The 19192-nt window shown below is 41.9% G+C and overlaps 2 protein-coding genes across 5 annotated transcripts; both read right to left on the bottom strand.

Annotated features, from left to right (window-relative positions):
* Positions 1-2157: 2157 nt before the first annotated feature.
* On the bottom strand, positions 2158-13826 carry slc17a9b (solute carrier family 17 member 9b). Of its 4 annotated transcripts, none has more exons than XM_056422547.1 (13): positions 13418-13820; positions 12231-12428; positions 11972-12111; positions 10665-10764; positions 10171-10326; positions 9999-10095; positions 8986-9082; positions 7273-7360; positions 6816-6850; positions 6596-6711; positions 4564-4619; positions 4450-4479; positions 2158-4154 (listed from the first exon to the last, which is right to left on the bottom strand). In XM_056422547.1, exons 1-13 carry the CDS (start codon positions 13549-13551, stop codon positions 3938-3940), a joined length of 1464 nt encoding a protein of 487 aa, XP_056278522.1. In that variant the 5' UTR covers positions 13552-13820; the 3' UTR covers positions 2158-3937. The 4 variants fall into 4 exon arrangements, 3 of the variants coding, with proteins under 3 accessions (XP_056278522.1, XP_056278523.1, XP_056278524.1); XM_056422548.1 differs by having other exon boundaries at positions 6596-6727; positions 10196-10326; XM_056422549.1 differs by having other exon boundaries at positions 10196-10326; positions 13418-13815.
* A 785-nt stretch (positions 13827-14611) lies between these two features.
* LOC130199246 (glucose-induced degradation protein 8-B homolog) lies at positions 14612-17913 on the bottom strand. Its single transcript, XM_056422560.1, has 5 exons — positions 17860-17913; positions 17409-17539; positions 17130-17326; positions 16373-16570; positions 14612-15640 (listed from the first exon to the last, which is right to left on the bottom strand). The coding sequence occupies exons 2-5, from the start codon at positions 17524-17526 to the stop codon at positions 15467-15469; spliced, it is 687 nt and encodes a 228-aa protein (XP_056278535.1). The 5' UTR covers positions 17527-17539; positions 17860-17913; the 3' UTR covers positions 14612-15466.
* Between the last annotated feature and the right edge of the window lie 1279 nt (positions 17914-19192).

The following is a 19192-nucleotide window of genomic DNA, read 5'->3' as shown; positions in this document are numbered from 1 at the left end:
ATAATTAATCAGAACCCAAAATAAATACTCAGAACCTTGACATAATTACTCAGAACCTTGACATAGTTAATCAGAACCTTGACATAATTACTCAGAACATTGACATAGTTAATCAGAACCGTGACATAATGAATCAGAACCTTGACATAATTACTCAGAACCTTGACATAGTTAATCAGAACCTTGACATAATTTCTCAGAACCTTGACATAAATACTCAGAACCTTGACATAGTTAATCAGAACCTTGACTTAATTAATCAGAACCCAAAATAAATAATCAGAACCTTGACATAGTTAATCAGAACCTTTACATAATTAATCAGAACCCAAAATAAATACTCAGAACCTTGACATAAAATCAGAACCTTGACATAGTTAATCAGAACCTTGACTTAATTAATCAGAACCTTGACATAATTACTCAGAACCTTGACATAGTTACTCAGAACATTGACATAGTTAATCAGAACCGCGACATAATGAATCAGAACCGTGACATAGTTAATCAGAACCGTGACATAGTTAATCAGAACCTTGACATAAATACTCAGAACCTTGACATAATTACTCAGAACCTTGACATAAATACTCAGAACCTTGACATAATTACTCAGAACCTTGACATTACTCAGAACCTTGACATAAATACTCAGAACCAAGACATAGTTAATCAGAACCTTGACATAGTTAATCAGAACCTTGACATAGTTAATCAGAACCTTGACATAAATACTCAGAACCTTGACATAATTACTCAGAACCTTGACATAATTCATCAGAACCTTGACATAATTACTCAGAATCTTGACATAAATACTCAGAACCTTGACATAATTAATCAGAACCTTGACATAGTTAATCAGAACCTTGACATAGTTAATCAGAACCTTGACATAAATACTCAGAACCTTGACATAGTTAATCAGAACCTTGACATAATTACTCAGAACCTTGACATAGTTAATCAGAACCTTGACATAAATACTCAGAACCTTGACATAAATACTCAGAACCTTGACATAGTTCATCAGAACCTTGACATAATTACTCAGAACCTTGACATAGTTAATCAGAACCTTGACATAAATACTCAGAACATTGACATAGTTAATCAGAACCTTGACATAGTTAATCAGAACCTTGACATAATTACTCAGAACCTTGACATAGTTAATCAGAACCTTGACATAAATACTCAGAACATTGACATAGTTAATCAGAACCTTGACATAATTACTCAGAACCTTGACATAGTTAATCAGAACCTTGACATAAATACTCAGAACATTGACATAGTTAATCAGAACCTTGACATAATTACTCAGAACCTTGACATAGTTAATCAGAACCTTGACATAAATACTCTGAACCTTGACATAATTACTCAGAACCTTGACATAAATACTCAGAACCTTGACATAGATAATCAGAACCGTGACAATTCCTCAGAAGCTTTTCGAAAAGTTATGGTTAAATATGCAAATGAGGCCGTATTTAATTAAATATGAGCTCATTTGCATACATTCCCCAGAACAGAAATCTGAACGTTGGATAAAGCCAGGTGAGAAGAATCGTTGTTTAATTTAGTGATGTCAGATCCGTTTGACGGACCTCTCGGCATCGCTCACCGTCAGCAGACATTTAACAAAGAGACAGACGGACACCACCTTTAGAACCGGTTAAATGTTTATAAATGCTCTGAATTCAGCGAACAAACTAATTTAGAGAAAACGACAAATTTTAAATTGCGTGTTGTTAAATTACACACATTTTGAAGACACTACATGGTGAATAACTATAAAAATGAACTAATAGATAACATGAAACTTTACCAGTTGACTACCGATTACATTTGTCTTCTCAAATGTTATATTTAATTAGGCAAATTCGGCATCATCTAAATTGTATTTTCAAGTGAATTTAGAAAAAATCCACTGACACAAATAGACAAAAAATTGTACAAATAAACACCTAAATATGTATTTTTTACAATATTTTCTCAAAGACAACGTGTTATTGAAGCTAAATAGGCCAAAAAATAACAATATGTATTCTTTTAGGAGCTCATCCGGCAGTGTCAGCCTCCCTTCTGCTCGCTGGTGACACTGTGCTGCCCCCTGGTGGCTCTGCAGAGAACACACGCACTCACACAGGCTGTTGACAAAATAGACTCGTTTTTATTCAAAGTTTATATATGCTTTTAAATACAACGCATCTTTAAAAAGCATTAGAATACTGCAATATTTATTCTTTCTATCGTACATATCTTACACGTTATCAAAACAGGAGTCGACAGAAATGCTTTCGGGAACAGAGATCGGTTATTTAACATTTTCCAAGATGGTAGACACAGGAAAAACAAAAATGAAAGCGGTTGTAAATAATGCAATAAAGAGCATCAAAAGCAAAATGTGTTATTGTGTATCGAAAATATATTGTGTATCTGGAAGGCGTCGGCAGACACTCGAAAACAGAGAATACAGAATCAAAGGAAATCAGATTTGATGTCAACATTAATTTTTCTGAATAATTAGCAAACAATCGAAAAATACGTTTGACTTAGAGACGCACACGTTAGCGTCGCCGCTGACGGAGACGATAAGCTTTTCATTATCAGAAATCCATCCAGCCACAAAATAATAGAAACCCCAAAGACGACTCCAACACAAACTCCAGAGAAAGGCAACAATGTAGCGATGCACGATAATCAATAACAATCAATAACCTTTAGAAAAAGTTCTCTCGTCACCAAGTAACGAATGCATAGAGTAACAGATGAAAAACAGCCTCTTGGCTAATAACTCTGGCACATTTACTGAAATGTTTTTATTAATGTGCACTATCCCTTATTAAATAAACCCAATAAAAAAAATATATATAAATGTAAAAGTAAACATCGAGACTGAAGAAACAAACAAAATCACGAGAGCCCGATATCCGTACAACATTCATCGTGTCGGTTGTGCACCTGAAAGAAAATGTATTTAAAGAAAAAAAATTGTTGCACGTGGCGAAAGTGTCGGTCTTAAAACTAAAGTTTCTGTTAAATTGAGAAGCGTCATATCGTGTTGAACTTATTCCACAATTCAAACGCCATAAAAAAAAAAAAAGGATTTGCTTCTTTTGACAAACACACACATTTCTTTCCTCCAATAAGATCCAACGAGGGAACACCGGAAGGGGAGGGGCCTCACCCCTCTAGCCCCGCCCTTCCCAAATATAGACATCTCTTCTTGTTCATACTGCATCACACCGCTAATAATTTACTCATTTTTAATTAATATATATATATATTTCTTCTGAAAATATTCATTCCAAAAAAAAGAAGATGAATCAAGCCATATAAATATACTCCAAAAATAATTACGTGAGGTATTTTTATTACATTTGATCACATAAATCACTAAAATAATGAATTACCTCTGATCTTTCAACTCAAAACACATCGCCCGCCCGCTCCCCCCCCCCTCTCTCTCCCCCCTCCCCCTGACAGTAACGATAAGATGAGCTTGTAACCATGGCGACGAGGACTCGAGCAGGTAAATGGTGAAGGACGTCAGAGCGTCTGCCGAGTAATTAGCGTCCGGGGTAATGAGGTGTCACTCAGACGGGTGACGGGTGAGTGGGGCGTACTAATAAAAGACCCCCCCCCCCCACACACACACATTTCCCTCGTACAAAGTAACACGTTCTGTTACAAATGAAGAGCGTAACCGAGGGAAATCGAGATTGGTTGACTCTGGTCGGCTCTCAACATGGCGCCGGCAGAACTAACGATGTACCGTACTCTCCCCCCCCCCCCCCTTCAGGAGGAAGCAGGAGGTTTTTGGGCTATCGGTCGACGTTGTGCCGACGAGAAACGGAGAAGAGTTCCCGGCTGAAACCGCATCAACCGATATCTACGCTGCAAATATTTTAAAAAGATTAGCACCTTTTTAGCCGCCGCGAGCTGAAACCCCCCCCGCTCTCAGATTCAGATGTGGACGCTGTGGCGGCGCCCCGTGCTCGGGTCGATGTCGACCCGGCGGGCGTCGGCGAACGCCAGGAAGGTGGCGAGGCCCAGCAGGTTGACGGCGGTGATGAGGGCGAACACGGACGTCCAGGAGCCGGTGGTCTCGATGAGGTAGCCGGAGAAGTACACCAGGAGGACGCCTGCACGGAGGCACACACACACACACACACACACACACACACACACACACACACACACACACACACACACACACACACACACACACACACACACACACACACACACACACACACACACACACACACACACACACACACACACACACACACACACACACACACACACCTCTGTATTATTCATCTGACGCAAACGCCGTGGCGCTCCCTTGATGAAATATGCATGTGACACGTCGGGCTCAAAAAGTTTGGACTTTTTCAGCGCCGCAAGATTCATCACAGGAAGAGAAGAGCTCACCTGAGAACGCGCCGCACGTATTCATGACTCCTGCAGAAGAGACGCACACGGGTCAGATTCAGCACAATTACTGGGGAGAACAATTTTATATATATTTTTCTTCCCTTAACTTACCAAATAAAGATCCGGCACAGGAAGGCGCGAGATCTTGAACATTTACAGACACACCGCTGTAAAATAAAAACTTCCCATAATAAGCCATATTTATTCAGCAATACAAGGTGCTAAACTGACTCACAAATCTCAGCCACAAACATTATTAAATCTATATATGCATTTAAATATATATATATATATATTTTAATATATAGAAAAATATATATATATTGTTAAATATATGTACACCTATTAAAAAAATATATAATATAAATATATATCTCCACAAATCCAACAATAAATATTTTTGGCTGAGATTTGTATGTATATATATATATATATAGAGAGAGAGAGAGAGATTTATATATGTATATATATATATTTTTTTAATACATATTTCTTTTTGTGGCTGACATAAATATATATATATACACATACATACATACATACACGCAGGCACTTGCAGACATTTTGGGGGGCAGGTGCTCAAAGCAAAAAAAAGGGTACCCAATGCTAAAAAAAAATTCTGACAGAGTTGAAGCATAAGCAGCATTACACTGATGGAGCAATACATCCTCGACCTGCATTTCCTCTGGGCAGGATTAGACAGCTAGCTTACATTTTCTTTATCAATAAAGATGAATTATTATATAGCAACAACAGTACAAGCGTTCTGATTGGCTAATGGGTCTTCATGCCAGCCACGTATTGCCCTCCTCGCTGGTCTGATACGGATCCGTTTTGCCCTCTTACATCATTTTCAAAATGAGCGATATTGATAGACATCAACAGCCAAGAGCAGTGGTCCTCAAACTACACGCAAATCCTAGACTAGCCCCTGTTAAATAGAATGGAATAAGAATTCTCTCTCTCTCTCTCCTCTCTCTCTCCTCTCTCTTCTCTCTCTCCTCTCTCTCTTCTCTCTCTCCTCTCTCTCTCCTCTCTCTCTCTATTCTCTAAACATAACTAACGTCAGTAAACAGCTGGACGAGGCTTTGAAATCACGGATTTCGTGAGTTTTTGTTTATTTATTTTTTTAGGAAACGTCGGACCAGTTGTGACGTCATGTGTTCAGCAGCGCTAATGTTGTAGTTGATTTATCACAAAACACCGTCAGGGGACAAACACCGTCATGACCTGTTTCTCTGGTGCTGCCGGTCAGAGGAGAAGGAGGCGCACCCGTTCGGTGGCGCGAGGAGCACTGGGCGGAGGAGGAAGTGGAGGAGAGAGGGGCGCGGCGGGGGAGGAGGGGGGGGGGGGTCTCCTGAGCGTCGCGGAGCATGTCCGGGCGAAATTCTCACAAGAACTCAAATAAATTCCCCGTCGGATATTAAAACACATTTGGGGGGACTTGACAGAAAGCGTAACTTTTATTCTTAAATACTAATAAATGAAAAAAGTGGGCTCCAGCAAAAAGGGCACTTTTCTCATCCAGGGCAAAGGGGGAGGAGCTTGAGCACCACTAGGGCTCTATCTGTGCACGTGCCTGCATACACATATATATATACACTACCGTTCAAAAGTTTGGGATCGCTTAGAAATGACTTTATTTTACACAGAAAAGCACTGTTTTTTCAATAAAGATAACATTAAATTAATCATAAATACCCTCTCTACATTGTTAATGTGGTAAATGACTATTCTAGGTGGAAACGTCTGGTTTCTAATGAAATATCTCCAGAGGTGTATAGAGGCCCATTTCCATCAACGATCACTCCAGTGTTCTAATGGTACATTGTGTTTGATCATCGCCTTAGAAGACTAATGGATGATTAGAAAACCCTTGTGCAATTATGTTAGCACAGCTGAAAACAGTTATGCTGGTGATATAAGCTATACAACTGGCCTTCCTTTGAGCTTGAAGTTTGAAGAACAAAATTAATACTTCAAATATTAATCATTATTTCTAACCTTGTCAATGTCTTGACTATATTCTATATTCATTTGATAAATAAAAGTGTGATTTTTCATGAAAGACACGAAATTGTCTGGGTGATCCCAAACTTTTGAACGGTAGTGTATGTATATGCACACATCCAACAATAAGTACCTGTGGCTGAAGGTGATGAAGCCCATGGTGGCGGACACGAAGGCCACGGCCCAGGGGAAGGTGGTGCTGCCACACAGGAGGAGGGTGAACACGCTGGACACGCCCATGGAGAAGAACTAACAGAGAAAACATCTTCATCACGAGTCATGACACGGAGGCGTCCAAAGGAAAACAACAACAACTAGTCACCCGTCACATTTTTGTAATTTTAATTTTTTACCTGCATTAACTTCCTCACCGAGGCCGTGTCGTAGCCTAGGGGAGGGGGGGGGACAGGAAGCTCCATTATTCTTAATCCGCTTTTTTATGAAGGTAGATTTGTGTCATTATTATGCCAAATTTTTCGTTTGCAGGTAAATTAATTGTTAGTTTTGCTGATGAAACTAGAATCTGAAAATCAAAACCCTGCGCTCGCAAAAGAAACATCTCCGAGTGGGCGGGGCTTACGCTGCTGAACGAGCGAGGAGTTTCTATTGGTGGTTTTGACTCTCGGTGAGGAGAACGCGGAGCTGAGCTGACATCGTATTGCTCCGTTTTGTCAAAAGTTATTTGAATGCATCAGCAGCCCTCCATGACCTTCTTCTTTCTTTTTAAATGGCGTAATAAAGACTCTTCATCTACCTCCATACTTCATCTCTTAAACAAACAAAGTGATGTCTGCTCGTCGGTGGCTTCACCTCGACTGATGAGGTGGTCCGAGAGGCAGCCGCTGAGCAGGGAGGAGGGGATGGCCACCAGCCAGGGGACCACGTTGAACACCCAGCCCTGGAGGGGAGAGCGCACTTTAAAAAACAAGTATTTTCAAAATAAAACATCAGGCCTTCCTCCCCAGGAAACAACTTAAGTTCATCCTCATGACCAATGAACAGGTTAATCCACATGACCAATGAACAGGGTCATCCACATGACCAATGAACAGGTTCATCCACATGACCAATGAACAGGTTCATCCACATGACCAATGAACAGGTTCATCCTCATGACCAATGAACAGGTTCATCCACATGACAAATGAACAGGTTCATCCTCATGACCAATGAACAGGTTCATCCACATGACCAATGAACAGGTTCATCCTCATGACCAATGAACAGGTTCATCCACATGACCAATGAACAGGTTCATCTACATGACCAATGAACAGGTTCATCCACATGACCAATGAACAGGTTCATCCTCATGACCAATGAACAGGTTCATCCTCATGACCAATGAATAGGTTCATCCTCATGACCAATAAACAGGTTCATCCACATGACCAATGAACAGGTTCATCCTCATGACCAATGAACAGGTTCATCCACATGACCAATGAACAGGTTCATCCACATGACCAATGAACAGGTTCATCCACATGACCAATGAACAGGTTCATCCACATGACCAATGAACAGGTTCATCCACATGACCAATGAACAGGTTCATCCTCATGACCAATGAACAGGGTTCATCCACATGACCAATGAACAGGGTTCATCCACATGACCAATGAACAGGTTCATCCTCATGACCAATGAACAGGTTCATCCACATGACCAATGAACAGGTGCATCCACATGACCAATGAACAGGTTCATCCACATGACCAATGAACAGGTTCATCCTCATGACCAATGAATAGGTTCATCCTCATGACCAATGAACAGCTTCATCCACATGACCAATGAACAGGTTAATCCTCATGACCAATGAACAGGTTCATCACATGACCAATGAACAGGTTCATCCACATGACCAATGAATAGGTTCATCCACATGACCAATGAACAGGTTCATCCACATGACCAATGAATAGGTTCATCCACATGACCAATGAACAGGTTCATCCACATGACCATTGAACAGGTTCATCCACATGACCAATGAACAGGTTCATCCTCATGACCAATGAACAGGGTTCATCCACATGACCAATGAACAGGTTCATCCTCATGACCAATGAACAGGTTCATCCTCATGACCAATGAACAGGTTCATCCACATGACCAATGAACAGGTTCATCCACATGACCAATGAACAGGTTCATCCTCATGACCAATGAACAGGTTCATCCACATGACCAATGAACAGGTTCATCCTCATGACCAATGAACAGGTTCATCCACATGACCAATGAACAGGTTCATCCACATGACCAATGAACTTCTCGGTCTGGAAATAACCATTTTAAAATTCCAGGACCTTTCCAGGTTTTCCATGATCGTATGAACCCTGGTTACATTTCCTGAAAAAAGGATTGTGAAAAATCCCCAAAAATGAGGTTTTAGGGAAAGATTTAATGGTTTAAAATGAAAAATAATTACGGAAAGTTTTCCATCCAGTTAGAATGTTTTTTTCAAACGAGACGTCGGCACCTCTACCGGGGAAAAAAAGAGGCCTGCGTGGGTACCTTGGCGTCGGGGAAAGTTTCTTGAAAGAACGTCGGCAGCCATGACAGGAGGGTGAAGAAGGTGCTCGCCGCGCAGAGGTGTGCCACGATCACGGCGCTGTCGGGCAAAAGAGGAGAGAGAGACGGACGCGTGAGAGGTGGAGGTCGACCGAAAGGTCGCCGACGGAGGTCGATGGAGGTCGATGTTTCTGTGATAGCTCTGTTGTTTTTTTACATAAAAGGAAATGTTCAAAGTCAATGAAGATCATCAAAGATAATGATGTATTTTTAAATATTTAAAATATAAATCATCACCATCTTGTTTTTTTTTTAAGAGCTGGTTGAATTTCAAAATAAAAGTCATGTGTGGTACAATGTGACGATTGGGTCTTTTTCTGGGTGATATAAAAAGTAAAGACATTAGTAAAGATAAGTTGTCCTTTTTTTATACAATTTTATATATAAAAATATCTGTTTACATAATATTCTTTTTAAATAACTTTATATGAATTTATAAAAAGATATGACATACTGACATAACCCCCCTCCCCCTCTCAGTTAAATAATAATGTTTGAAGTTGTTGTTTGCTTTTTAACATAAAAGGAAATGTTCAAAGTCACTGGAGATGATCATATTTTTTTGATAACCTAACGATTGTAAAAAATATATAAATAATTCAAAATGTACTCTTTTTGTTTTTTAAAGGGCTGTTAGGATTTCAAAATAAAAATAATATAATAGCATTAGATCCCCCCCCGCCCCCCTCCCCGAGTAAAATATAACGTTTGTAGTTGTTCAAAGTCACTGCAGATGATCATATTTTTTTACTAACTTGGGAGTTGTAAAAAAAAAAAAGGGGCTGTTTGAATTTCAAAATAAGAGTAATTTGTGACGATTGATATAAAAAGTATATATATTTTTTTATTTTCTAAAGAAGGGTGTCCTTTTTTTATACAATTTTATATGTAAAAAGATATGATAGAATGACATCCCCCCCCCCCCCTCCCATTCACTTCATTACTCTTCCTCTCACCAGACTGCAGGTTGCTTGAGGAGCCTCAACCAGTGCCTTTTGGACAGCGTGGACTGGGCGCCACCACTTCCCAGGGCCTCCAGGGTGATGATGGGCCCTGCAGACGAAGACGAGCACATGAGCACCTGAACACATGAACGATGAGCGCCAATACGCGACGTTAATACGCGACCTTGTAAAAACAACGCCTCCCTTGCCTTCTCCCCTGAGCAGGTACTTCCACATGCAGTAGGCCCACAGGACGGAGAGGAGGCCCGACGCGTAGAAGATGCTCTGCCAGCCGTACAGGTCCAGCATGAGGGAGCCGGCCCCTCCGATCACCAGAGTGCTGGTGAAAGACCAGAGGGGGGGGGGGGGTCACACACACCTTGGTCAAACACACACACACACACACATGTTTAAAGGACTTGCAGTGCAAACAGATGGCGGGGCGTTCAGGAGAATACTTCATCCATAAGTAGATAGACCGTATGGAAGAGGTGAGCATTTTGACACTGTTTTTTTTAATTTACAACCAGAGGAGTCGCCCCCTGGTGGTCAGGAGAGAGAAGGCAGCTTCAACACATGAAGCATAGACTTCTATACAACCAGAGTAGTGTGTCAGCAGTAAAGGGGCATCACACATGATCACTCCATCACTAACCCCCCGCCCCCCCCATGACTCACCCCAGGTAGGAGCCGCTACTCACGGTGCTCATCAGGAAGCCTCGCTCGCTCTCCACCACCTTCTGAGAGCACAGGCTCGCCAGAGATGGGAAATAAACCCCTAAAGAAACATCAGGCGGACACACAAAAACATAATGAGGTTTAATGTTCGGAGAGAGAGAGAGAAAAAAGCCAATAAAAAAGTAGAATACGAAACAAACATCTTAAAATACTTCACCCCCCCCCCCCCCCCCCCCGTTTTGTAAAAAAATCTTGCAGCAAGGTTAACAGACGCACCCGAGACACCACGCCCACGTGTAGTAATAAACGTGTTGTACTGCATTCTGGGATCCGACAGACGTCGCCGCGTGTCCCAGGGTCACTCAGTCAATGACAGCGTGACTCCGTGAAGGAAGTCCTCGTCCATTTCTTCCGTCGATAAAATATGAATTTAATAATAATAATAATTCAGACTTCTATAGCGCTTTTCTAAATACCCAAAGACGCTTTACAGGGAACAAGAGACAAACAGAACAAAACAAAAAGAAAGCAGACAAGACGAACTAACAGGAACAGTAACATAAAGAAGGGAAAACAAACTGGGGAAGCCGTATGAGTCGTATCGGGGTCAGGGGTCAGCGAGTTGGAAGAGGTGTGTTTTGAGGGCTTGCTTAAATAATGGTAGGGTGGGAGCCTGACGGATGTGGATGGGGAGAGCGTTCCAGAGGCGTTTCAGGCAAAAAGTACCTTCAAATTTACTTTCAGAGAAAAAAACGAAGCTAAACCCCTCAGACACTCATCAACCTTTAACAAGTGGAATAATAAGTGTCACGTCTCGTGGGCTCAGTCGGACCTGGCTGGGTCTGATGGCTCCTGCCACGGCCCTGTGATGTCACTCTGTAACTCTTCCTTCTGTACACATGACGTCTGTTCTGGAGAGAGGGATCCTCCTCCGTTGCTCTCCTGAAGGGTTCTTCACTGTTTTTTTCCATGTGAAAGGGTTTTTTCTATTTCTTGGGAGTTTCTCCTGATCCGATGTGAGGTCAAAGGTCAAAGGTCAGGTACATATGCATGTTTCTTTATTTATTTCTTCTTTTTCTCAATACTCTGACTTTATGATGTTGTGTCCACTGTTTCGTCGTCCTCTAGGTGTTATATCTATGTATTGTCTTTTGTCTCATAATTTAAAAAAAATTTAAACAAATGTAAAGGTCAAAGGTCAGGGATGTTGTATGTGTACAGATTGTAAAGCCGTCAGAGGAGAGTTTGTAATCTGTGATATTGGGTTATATAAAATAAACTGAATTGATTTGAATAGTCCGGCTCACCTTGCAACAAGCCCATGAGGAAGCGGGCCAGCGTCATGGAGACGATGGGCCGGGAGCAGAAGTGGGCCAGCACCGGGGTGAAGGCGGTCATGGACCCCCAGGCGGCTGCAGACAGCAGGAGGACCTTCTCGCCGCCGATCCTGAAGAACACGGCCCGCGTTTAGAGCTTCAGACTTCTCTCTCGGGACTGTCTCGCCAACGCCGGAGAAGAACAACTGTCCATCTGGATTTAATGAATTATTGGGGGTTTTTTCCCCACCGGTCGCTGACGTAGCCCCCGAAGACCTGGGTGAAGCAGTAGCCCCAGAAGAAGCTGCCCAGCACCATGCCCGACTCCCTCTTGGTCCAGCTGAACTGCTCCGCCATGCTGACGGCACAGATGGGCATCGCCACGCGGGCGCAGTAGAGGAGGCAGGTCCCGAGCAGCAGCACCACCGTCCATACCCTCGCCTCTGGCCTGTGGGGGGGGGGGGGGGTCACATGAAAAGGAGAGGTCTTCTCTGATAAGTGCATTCATCATATCAAAGTGAATTCTCAGAAGTAAAGCCGATCACTGAAATCAAAAAAGGGTTATTCGGTTAAAACACAACATATATGGTTCTCCCTAGAACCCTCGGGTGAAAGGGTTCTAGGGAGAACCATACTATGGTGTAATGGTTCCACTCAGAACCCTCCCTGGGGTTCTATACAGACCATTTCCACCTTCTAAGGGTCCTCACAAGAACCCACCCTTTCATATTCCAAAGGTTTAATCTAGAACCTAACCAAGGGGGTCTCCAGAGAACCATTTCATATTCCAAGGGTTTCTTATAGAACCTATCCGGAAGGTTCTACCCAGAACTCTTTCATATTCCAAAGGTGTAATCTAGCACCTAACTAAAGGGGTTCTACAGAGAACCCTAAAATGTAATCATCATGAAGGTGGTTCTGAATGGGAACCCCTAATCTTACAACCACCCCCGGATGAAACCTCCTTTTCTTCAAAATCAGGTTATTTAAAAGCAGAAGTTGGGAACCCGAACTCCTAACAGCGTCGTACCTCGTCAGGGGAGAGTTTCGGGGTGGTGGTTTTAAGGTGGTTTTGAGGTGGTTTTGAGGATGCACGCGACGGTAAGGTGTGGAAACTATGTCAGAACTGACATACACTCATGTGTGCATGAAGGGAGCACCACGTCGCTACTTCCTCCTCGGTGGCTCCTCCGTCCTCGCCGAGCCAGGACGACGTGATACGTGTCACCTCCAGCCCCCACGCGCCGCGACACACAGGGACTGACACAACGTCAACATTCACGAGAACATTATATATATATATATAAAGAACAAAAACAGTTGCTCCAAAAAGTATACTCATTAAAAAGTCTGTTAATCACTCTCGCGTGTAACGTTCACGGTCCACCGGGAAAACACAGCGCTGTCGTGTTGAAAGGCAGAAGGTGAAAGCTTTACCTGGACCAGTAGCCGTTGCGTTCAGGACACTTCTTCGGACACCCGGGAGCTCCGGCCTTGTCGGACGGCCGGCTCTCCGCGTGACACCCCAAATCTGGACTATGTTTCTTGCCATATTTTTGAATAACTGCCATTCAACGCGAGTAAACAGCAGTCCCCCTCTCCCCCTCTCTCCCCTGTTTTACTTTCTATCTATTTCCGGTCGATCAAGTCTGTAAAAGTAAGCGACAAAAAGAAAAGCCTTCTCATTTCATGTGTCCATATATTTACTGTGGACTGAACGCGATGATGAAGATGAAGATGATGACGGAACTGAGCTGCCGGGAGGAGGGAGCATATCTTCTCCCCCGATGCCCCAGGAGGAGTGATCCACGTGTCATATTCTCTCTCTCTCTCTCGCTCTCTCTCTCTCTCTAATAAAAAAGAAGAACCGCAGGAGGAGACGGTGACAGTGCAAATATACCCCCAAAATACACCAGGAAAAAAAAAAAAAAAAAAAGTAACAGTGTCGCCTCCAGGATGTTCGTTTGACGTACCAGGATGTACCGCTCCCCACCTCACCGCTCCTTTCCGGGTGGAGACAGACCGCAGTTATGTATTTAATATATAATACTGTAAACATACAGTAATCTTGGGGCGTCTGATAAATACATGCAGACATTGATCTGATATATAACTGCATATTTTCTCACTACTTTGAATAAAAACTGATTATACTTTTCATAGTTTTGTAGTTTGGATTCTTGAAGAAACATTACGTTCTTGATTCTTGTTGCTCTGAGTTTGTCATCGTGGTTCAATAAACTTATTTTAAGTCACTTTGGATAAAAGCGTCAGCTAAAAATGACATGAAATGTAATATTTACCATAATATGATGTAAAAACCAGGATACTCATTGTATCATTACTTAAAAAACATATATATATTTATACATATCCACCACAGAGGATATGCAAATACATACATATCGATATATATATATATACACATGTATATGCACACAAAACTTATACATACATGTATTTATACATTCATATACACAGTATATGTATATATTCATACATACATATGCACACACATAAGTATATATATATATACACACTTATTAATTGTGCAGTACTTACATTCCCCCTTTGCTCTTGTACAACATATTTGATGAGTTCCAGAATAAAAGAACACTCCGAGCCATAAAGTCCTTTATGACCTGCGTAGTTTAAAATGTCACTTTTATTGCAAAATAATATCAGAGCAAAAAGAACAAAGCACATCAAATTGAGCGAAAGCGCTTCTTATCCACACGCGTCAATAACCCGTCTGCAAAGCGGCTCCATACGTTCACATCTCCAAACGCCGCCTGTGACATCGTGCAGCGGATGAAACCGAGGCGGCCTCTCAGCTGCCGGTTTCTTTGAGCCTTCCAGGAATCTTCGTAGAGCGTGACGGTTTTTCTCCTGGTTCCCGTCGATGCGTGCGTCTTCTCATCACGTCTTCTCATCACGTCTCTCAAGCCCAACTCAACTTTCAAGGTCCCGGTACTTTGAAAGATCTCAAAGTATCTTGACAAGAGGGTACGAGCTGTACAAAATAAAATAAAACACTACTATCTGAAATGTGTATTGTTTGGATGTACGCTAAAAAGTTTGTGTGTCGTTTCCCCGCCGAACATCAAACTGGTCGCACAAAGAAAGCGACGGCCTAATTTAGGCTTTAATCGCACCCTCCGATGCCGACGACTTTCCCTGCCAACAGACAGGAAAAAAAAGAAGAACAAGAAAAAACTAGTGGAACTAAAATATAAGTTTACATAAGAAAATATGTAAATAATAATACCAATTCAAGAATGGTCTGTGTGTTACTTTAGTGTGAGAAGTCGTTTTTTTCTAATTTTTTAAAATGCCATCGATCCAGTTTGCACGTTCTAAAGTTATTAAAGTATCAAAAAGCAACCCTTACCAAAAAGAAGAAGAAAGGCTGTGCTCCGTTTGTCGGGGGTATAAATGGATAAAGGAAAACGTGTCCGTTCTTTCTTTCTTTTCGCGACCACGTTATTATTTGGGGTCTTCGATGGTTCCCTTGCTGAGGTCCGTCATTTTGGGATACTTCACTTTCTTTTGGTCGAGTTCATTTTGAGCCCACAGCAGCAGCTTCAGGAGCTTGGCCAGCTTCGGCGTCGACTCCCTGTTTTCATAGTCCAGCACGCACTGATTCACTTCGCTCCAGATCTGAGGGACAGAGACGCGCTCGTTATCGTATCCTTTTAAGAGCAGGAAAACATACATGATTCTTGGGGAAATTGGTAGCTTCTAGCTGTGTAGCTTCTAGCCATGTAGCTTCTAGTCGTAGCTTCGAGCTGTGTAGCTTCTCGCTGTAGTTCGGCTAGCTGTGTAGCTCCACAATTAGCAGCGCTCTGAGGTCTTCTTTCTTTAGCATGGCTCGTGAATGGAGCCTCTCCCGTGTTTGAGATGTCTAATGTTTTGCCACCACACAACCAGAGTAGCCAAGCATGGGTAAAGCTTCACTTCCCTGGCATAGTAGATTATCTCGACCGCTTCCCTGAGCTAGTTGCGTTCACTAGCAGCGCGAAAAGAAAAAAAATTGCCCCGTCAGTATGAGAGCATATGCCAGCTTATATTTTTAGCGTATTTCTTTAAAACATTCATTATTTCAAACTCAGCGTAAATGAAAATGTGAATTTAACACATTTCCATGACTTTTCCAAAACTTTTGGGGTTTATTTGTTTTCCAAGGACTTTTTCCAGGCCTGGAAATAACCATTTTAAAATTCCATGACTTTCCCAAGTTTTCCCTGACCGTTTGCACCCTGTAAGTGCAGGAAAACAAATGCGATCCTTGTGAAAATCGGGTACGATAAATAGGAAATTTGTCGAAAAACATTCAGCATGAGATGATCATGTCCAGCGATGACCTTTACCCACGTGCTCCAACGAGCGTACCTTTTGCCTCTGCAGCATATTGAGCAGATCTCCAAAAGGAGAGTCCTCCGGGTTGTCGAACGCCAGCAGCGCCAGCGTCCTCTCCATCTCGGTCAGACACTCTCGGCTCTCCTCGCCCTGCTCCGCTAACTGCGACTGGGCGAATTCCAGGGCGGCTTCGGTCTCCCTCAAACGGATCAGCTCGATCAGATGCTGCTGCTGCACACGGCAACACAAATAAATAAATATGTGTACACAACCGGTCAAAAGTTTGAGAACACCCCCATTTTTCCAGTTGTTATTGAAATGTAAGCAGTTCAAGTGAATACGGTCAGCGGCAAACTGACTCAACTAAAAAGTTCAGGTTACCAAAAACTTTAAAATAGTGTATATTTCAGAGTAATAAAAAAGGTTATGGGTTAACAACTTGCAGCTGGAAGAACCTTCGAAAAATATTTGATTTCCATTTCAGAAAGAATGCTATACGAGGGTGTTCGGCTGTTATATTTGCAAAAGGAGTCAAACATTTAGATTACATCTTGTTAAACAAAACATTTAATAATTTATTTTTAGCTTCAATTCTTTATTTGCTCTCTGCTTCAATTTCAGAGTACATTGAGAAATTAAACTGTACATTTCAATAAAAACTGGAGAAATTGAGTTGTTCTAAAACTTCTGACCGGTCGTGTATATAACAGACGTACGACTAGAAATGAGATCGCCCGAAGTGCAAAACCTTGACGTCCGCTAAATAAGAATGTATTGCTTGTTATTCGACCTGCAGGTGGAAGTAGAGGTAACGGTTGGTGTCCAGCAGCTCTGGGTGCAGGCTGTTGATCAGCGCGATGGCATCCTGGATCTGCCCCTTCAGGATCTTCTCTCTGATCTTAATCCTCTCGTCGAGGGAGTCCAGGTCCACGCTGGGCTCTATTCCGGACTCCATCTTGAACTTCTCCGCCGCCTCCTTGAAGCCCTCTGTTGAATATAAAATAACTCTTGAACCTCTGCACACTTCCACATTTTGAGTAAGAATACATTAAATATTGGTTTTCTTCACCTGTAACAAGGTAGTTCATAATGAGCCTGTTCATATCCGCTCTCTGTATATGGACATTGTTGAGTTTATCCATCCACTCCTCCCTCGTTATCTCCTCCTGCTTCTCCGCATAACTCATTTTGACAACTATCCTGAAAACGAGGACAAAGGTAAGATGGTTAACTTCTGAGGGGACACACACAAAAAGCCTTTCCAGTACGTAATAAAACGCCACAGAGGTTTTTTTGGGGGGGCAGATACAGATAGGTCTGACAACAGTTCGGGCCTTCGGTGACAAACACAACATTGAGGCCTGACTTCACGAATCAAAACAAAGACAACGCGACACCCTTTTCGGCGCGCTTCTCTCGAACACGCGCATACCGGAAATAGTACTCTTCTGGTTTATTGTCTTCCATCGACGTGTGTATACAGTTTTAAACAAGTATCATGATCGTACGGGTCACAATACCTGGATTTGTTGACGCTACTTCCCAGCAGCAGCTGGCTAGCTAGCGAAGGAGAGTCTGTTGTTCTTCTTCTACTACTTCCGCTGCTGCTGCTTTTCTCTAGTCCATTTCCGGTAATCTACTAGCTGCTGCCCCCTACAGGAAGTCAAACACATCGCATGCTGGTCATAAAATGTGTTTTTAAATCCTTCTTATGGATTCATGTTGATATTATTGGTCTTGGAAAAGTGTTTTGAGAAAAGCGATAAACATTCAGCGAGCGTTTTATTACTTATTATTACATTTTTTATTTTTACATCAGATAGGAAATAATTCTACAGCACAACGAGCAGCTATAAGGAAAGCGACCTCTCCTGGTGTCAGCGTGCAATAGACTAACCTGTAGATAACCTGAGGTAGAAAAAAGCTCCACACATCAGATATCCCTTTTCTTTTCATTTTTAAATGCAATAAAAAAGTTTTTAAAATAACACAAACAGACTACTTCAATACATTTGTTAATTTAACAATCAACTTGTTTTTCATCACTATATTATATCATCATCTCTAATGCCTGTGTGTAGTTCTGGCAGAATTTGCAGTTGGTGACGAACACCATGAAGCCCCGCCTCCCTCCCGCGAAACGGCTACCGTGGTTACTGTTACTACGGAAACGACTCCCGGTCATTTCAATGTCTGTCCCAGAAGTACGTTGACAAGCTCGATAAAACTTACACAAAATATCTGTTGATTCTACAGTTACTCAAAGAAAGAAGATATTAAATGGACGAACAGGTAAGCCGATACATAGTCTGACATTTTACGGATATGTAACTGAAACTTTTGGGCGACAAATGAACGTTATGTTAACCTCCTTACAGGCAGGGCAGCGTTACGCCTATTTTAGGGGGTCTTCTCGGCTTTAGTGATGTAATTAAATGAAACTATTGTTTCAAACATGGACACGTTATTTATAACTTTAACATGCTACATATGTGTTGGTTGGTAAGTGTTCTCCCCCTTCAAATTAAAATCTAATATCCTATATCATCATACGTAACGAGTGCTATAGGATATGGGCTTTCTCTCTGTCAAGTAACGGCTGGTTAAAATGCCCGGATGTGAATTTATCCGCCCATTGAGTACACTGGCCAGCCGATATCCCAGAATGCACTTCGCACCCGGCAACAGTAAACAATGGATCAGGACAAAATACACAACTGAAAGTTGACTTTTTATAAAAACTATACCGTTGTTGAGTCACGGAATGTAATTTTAATATTTTTTTCAGTTGATAAGTTAGTATTTTAAGCATCATGTGTTGTCGGTTTGTCGAGATTAAGCGGGTTTAAAGAT

The sequence above is a fragment of the Pseudoliparis swirei genome, chromosome 9 (genome assembly GCF_029220125.1).
Source record: "Pseudoliparis swirei isolate HS2019 ecotype Mariana Trench chromosome 9, NWPU_hadal_v1, whole genome shotgun sequence".
NCBI lineage: Eukaryota > Metazoa > Chordata > Actinopteri > Perciformes > Liparidae > Pseudoliparis > Pseudoliparis swirei.
Note: the sequence above shows the minus strand (reverse complement) of the source record. Positions and strands in the feature narration are given on the sequence as shown.

Bases quoted from the DNA above. Each gene is read 5' to 3' on its own strand.
- slc17a9b (XM_056422547.1), bottom strand. From the start codon at position 13,551: ATGGCAGTTATTCAAAAATATGGCAAGAAACATAGTCCAGATTTGGGG. The intron at 10,096-10,170 runs GTCGCGTATTAA...CTTCGTCTGCAG, and splicing joins GGAGGCGTTGTTTTTACAAG to GGCCCATCATCACCCTGGAG. The intron at 7,361-8,985 runs GTACCCACGCAG...TCTCCCCTCCAG, and splicing joins AAACTTTCCCCGACGCCAAG to GGCTGGGTGTTCAACGTGGT.
- LOC130199246 (XM_056422560.1), bottom strand. From the start codon at position 17,526: ATGAGTTATGCGGAGAAGCAGGAGGAGATAACGAGGGAGGAGTGGATG. The intron at 17,327-17,408 runs GTGAAGAAAACC...TATATTCAACAG, and splicing joins TATGAACTACCTTGTTACAG to AGGGCTTCAAGGAGGCGGCG. The intron at 16,571-17,129 runs GTCGAATAACAA...TGCCGTGTGCAG, and splicing joins ACCTCTACTTCCACCTGCAG to CAGCAGCATCTGATCGAGCT.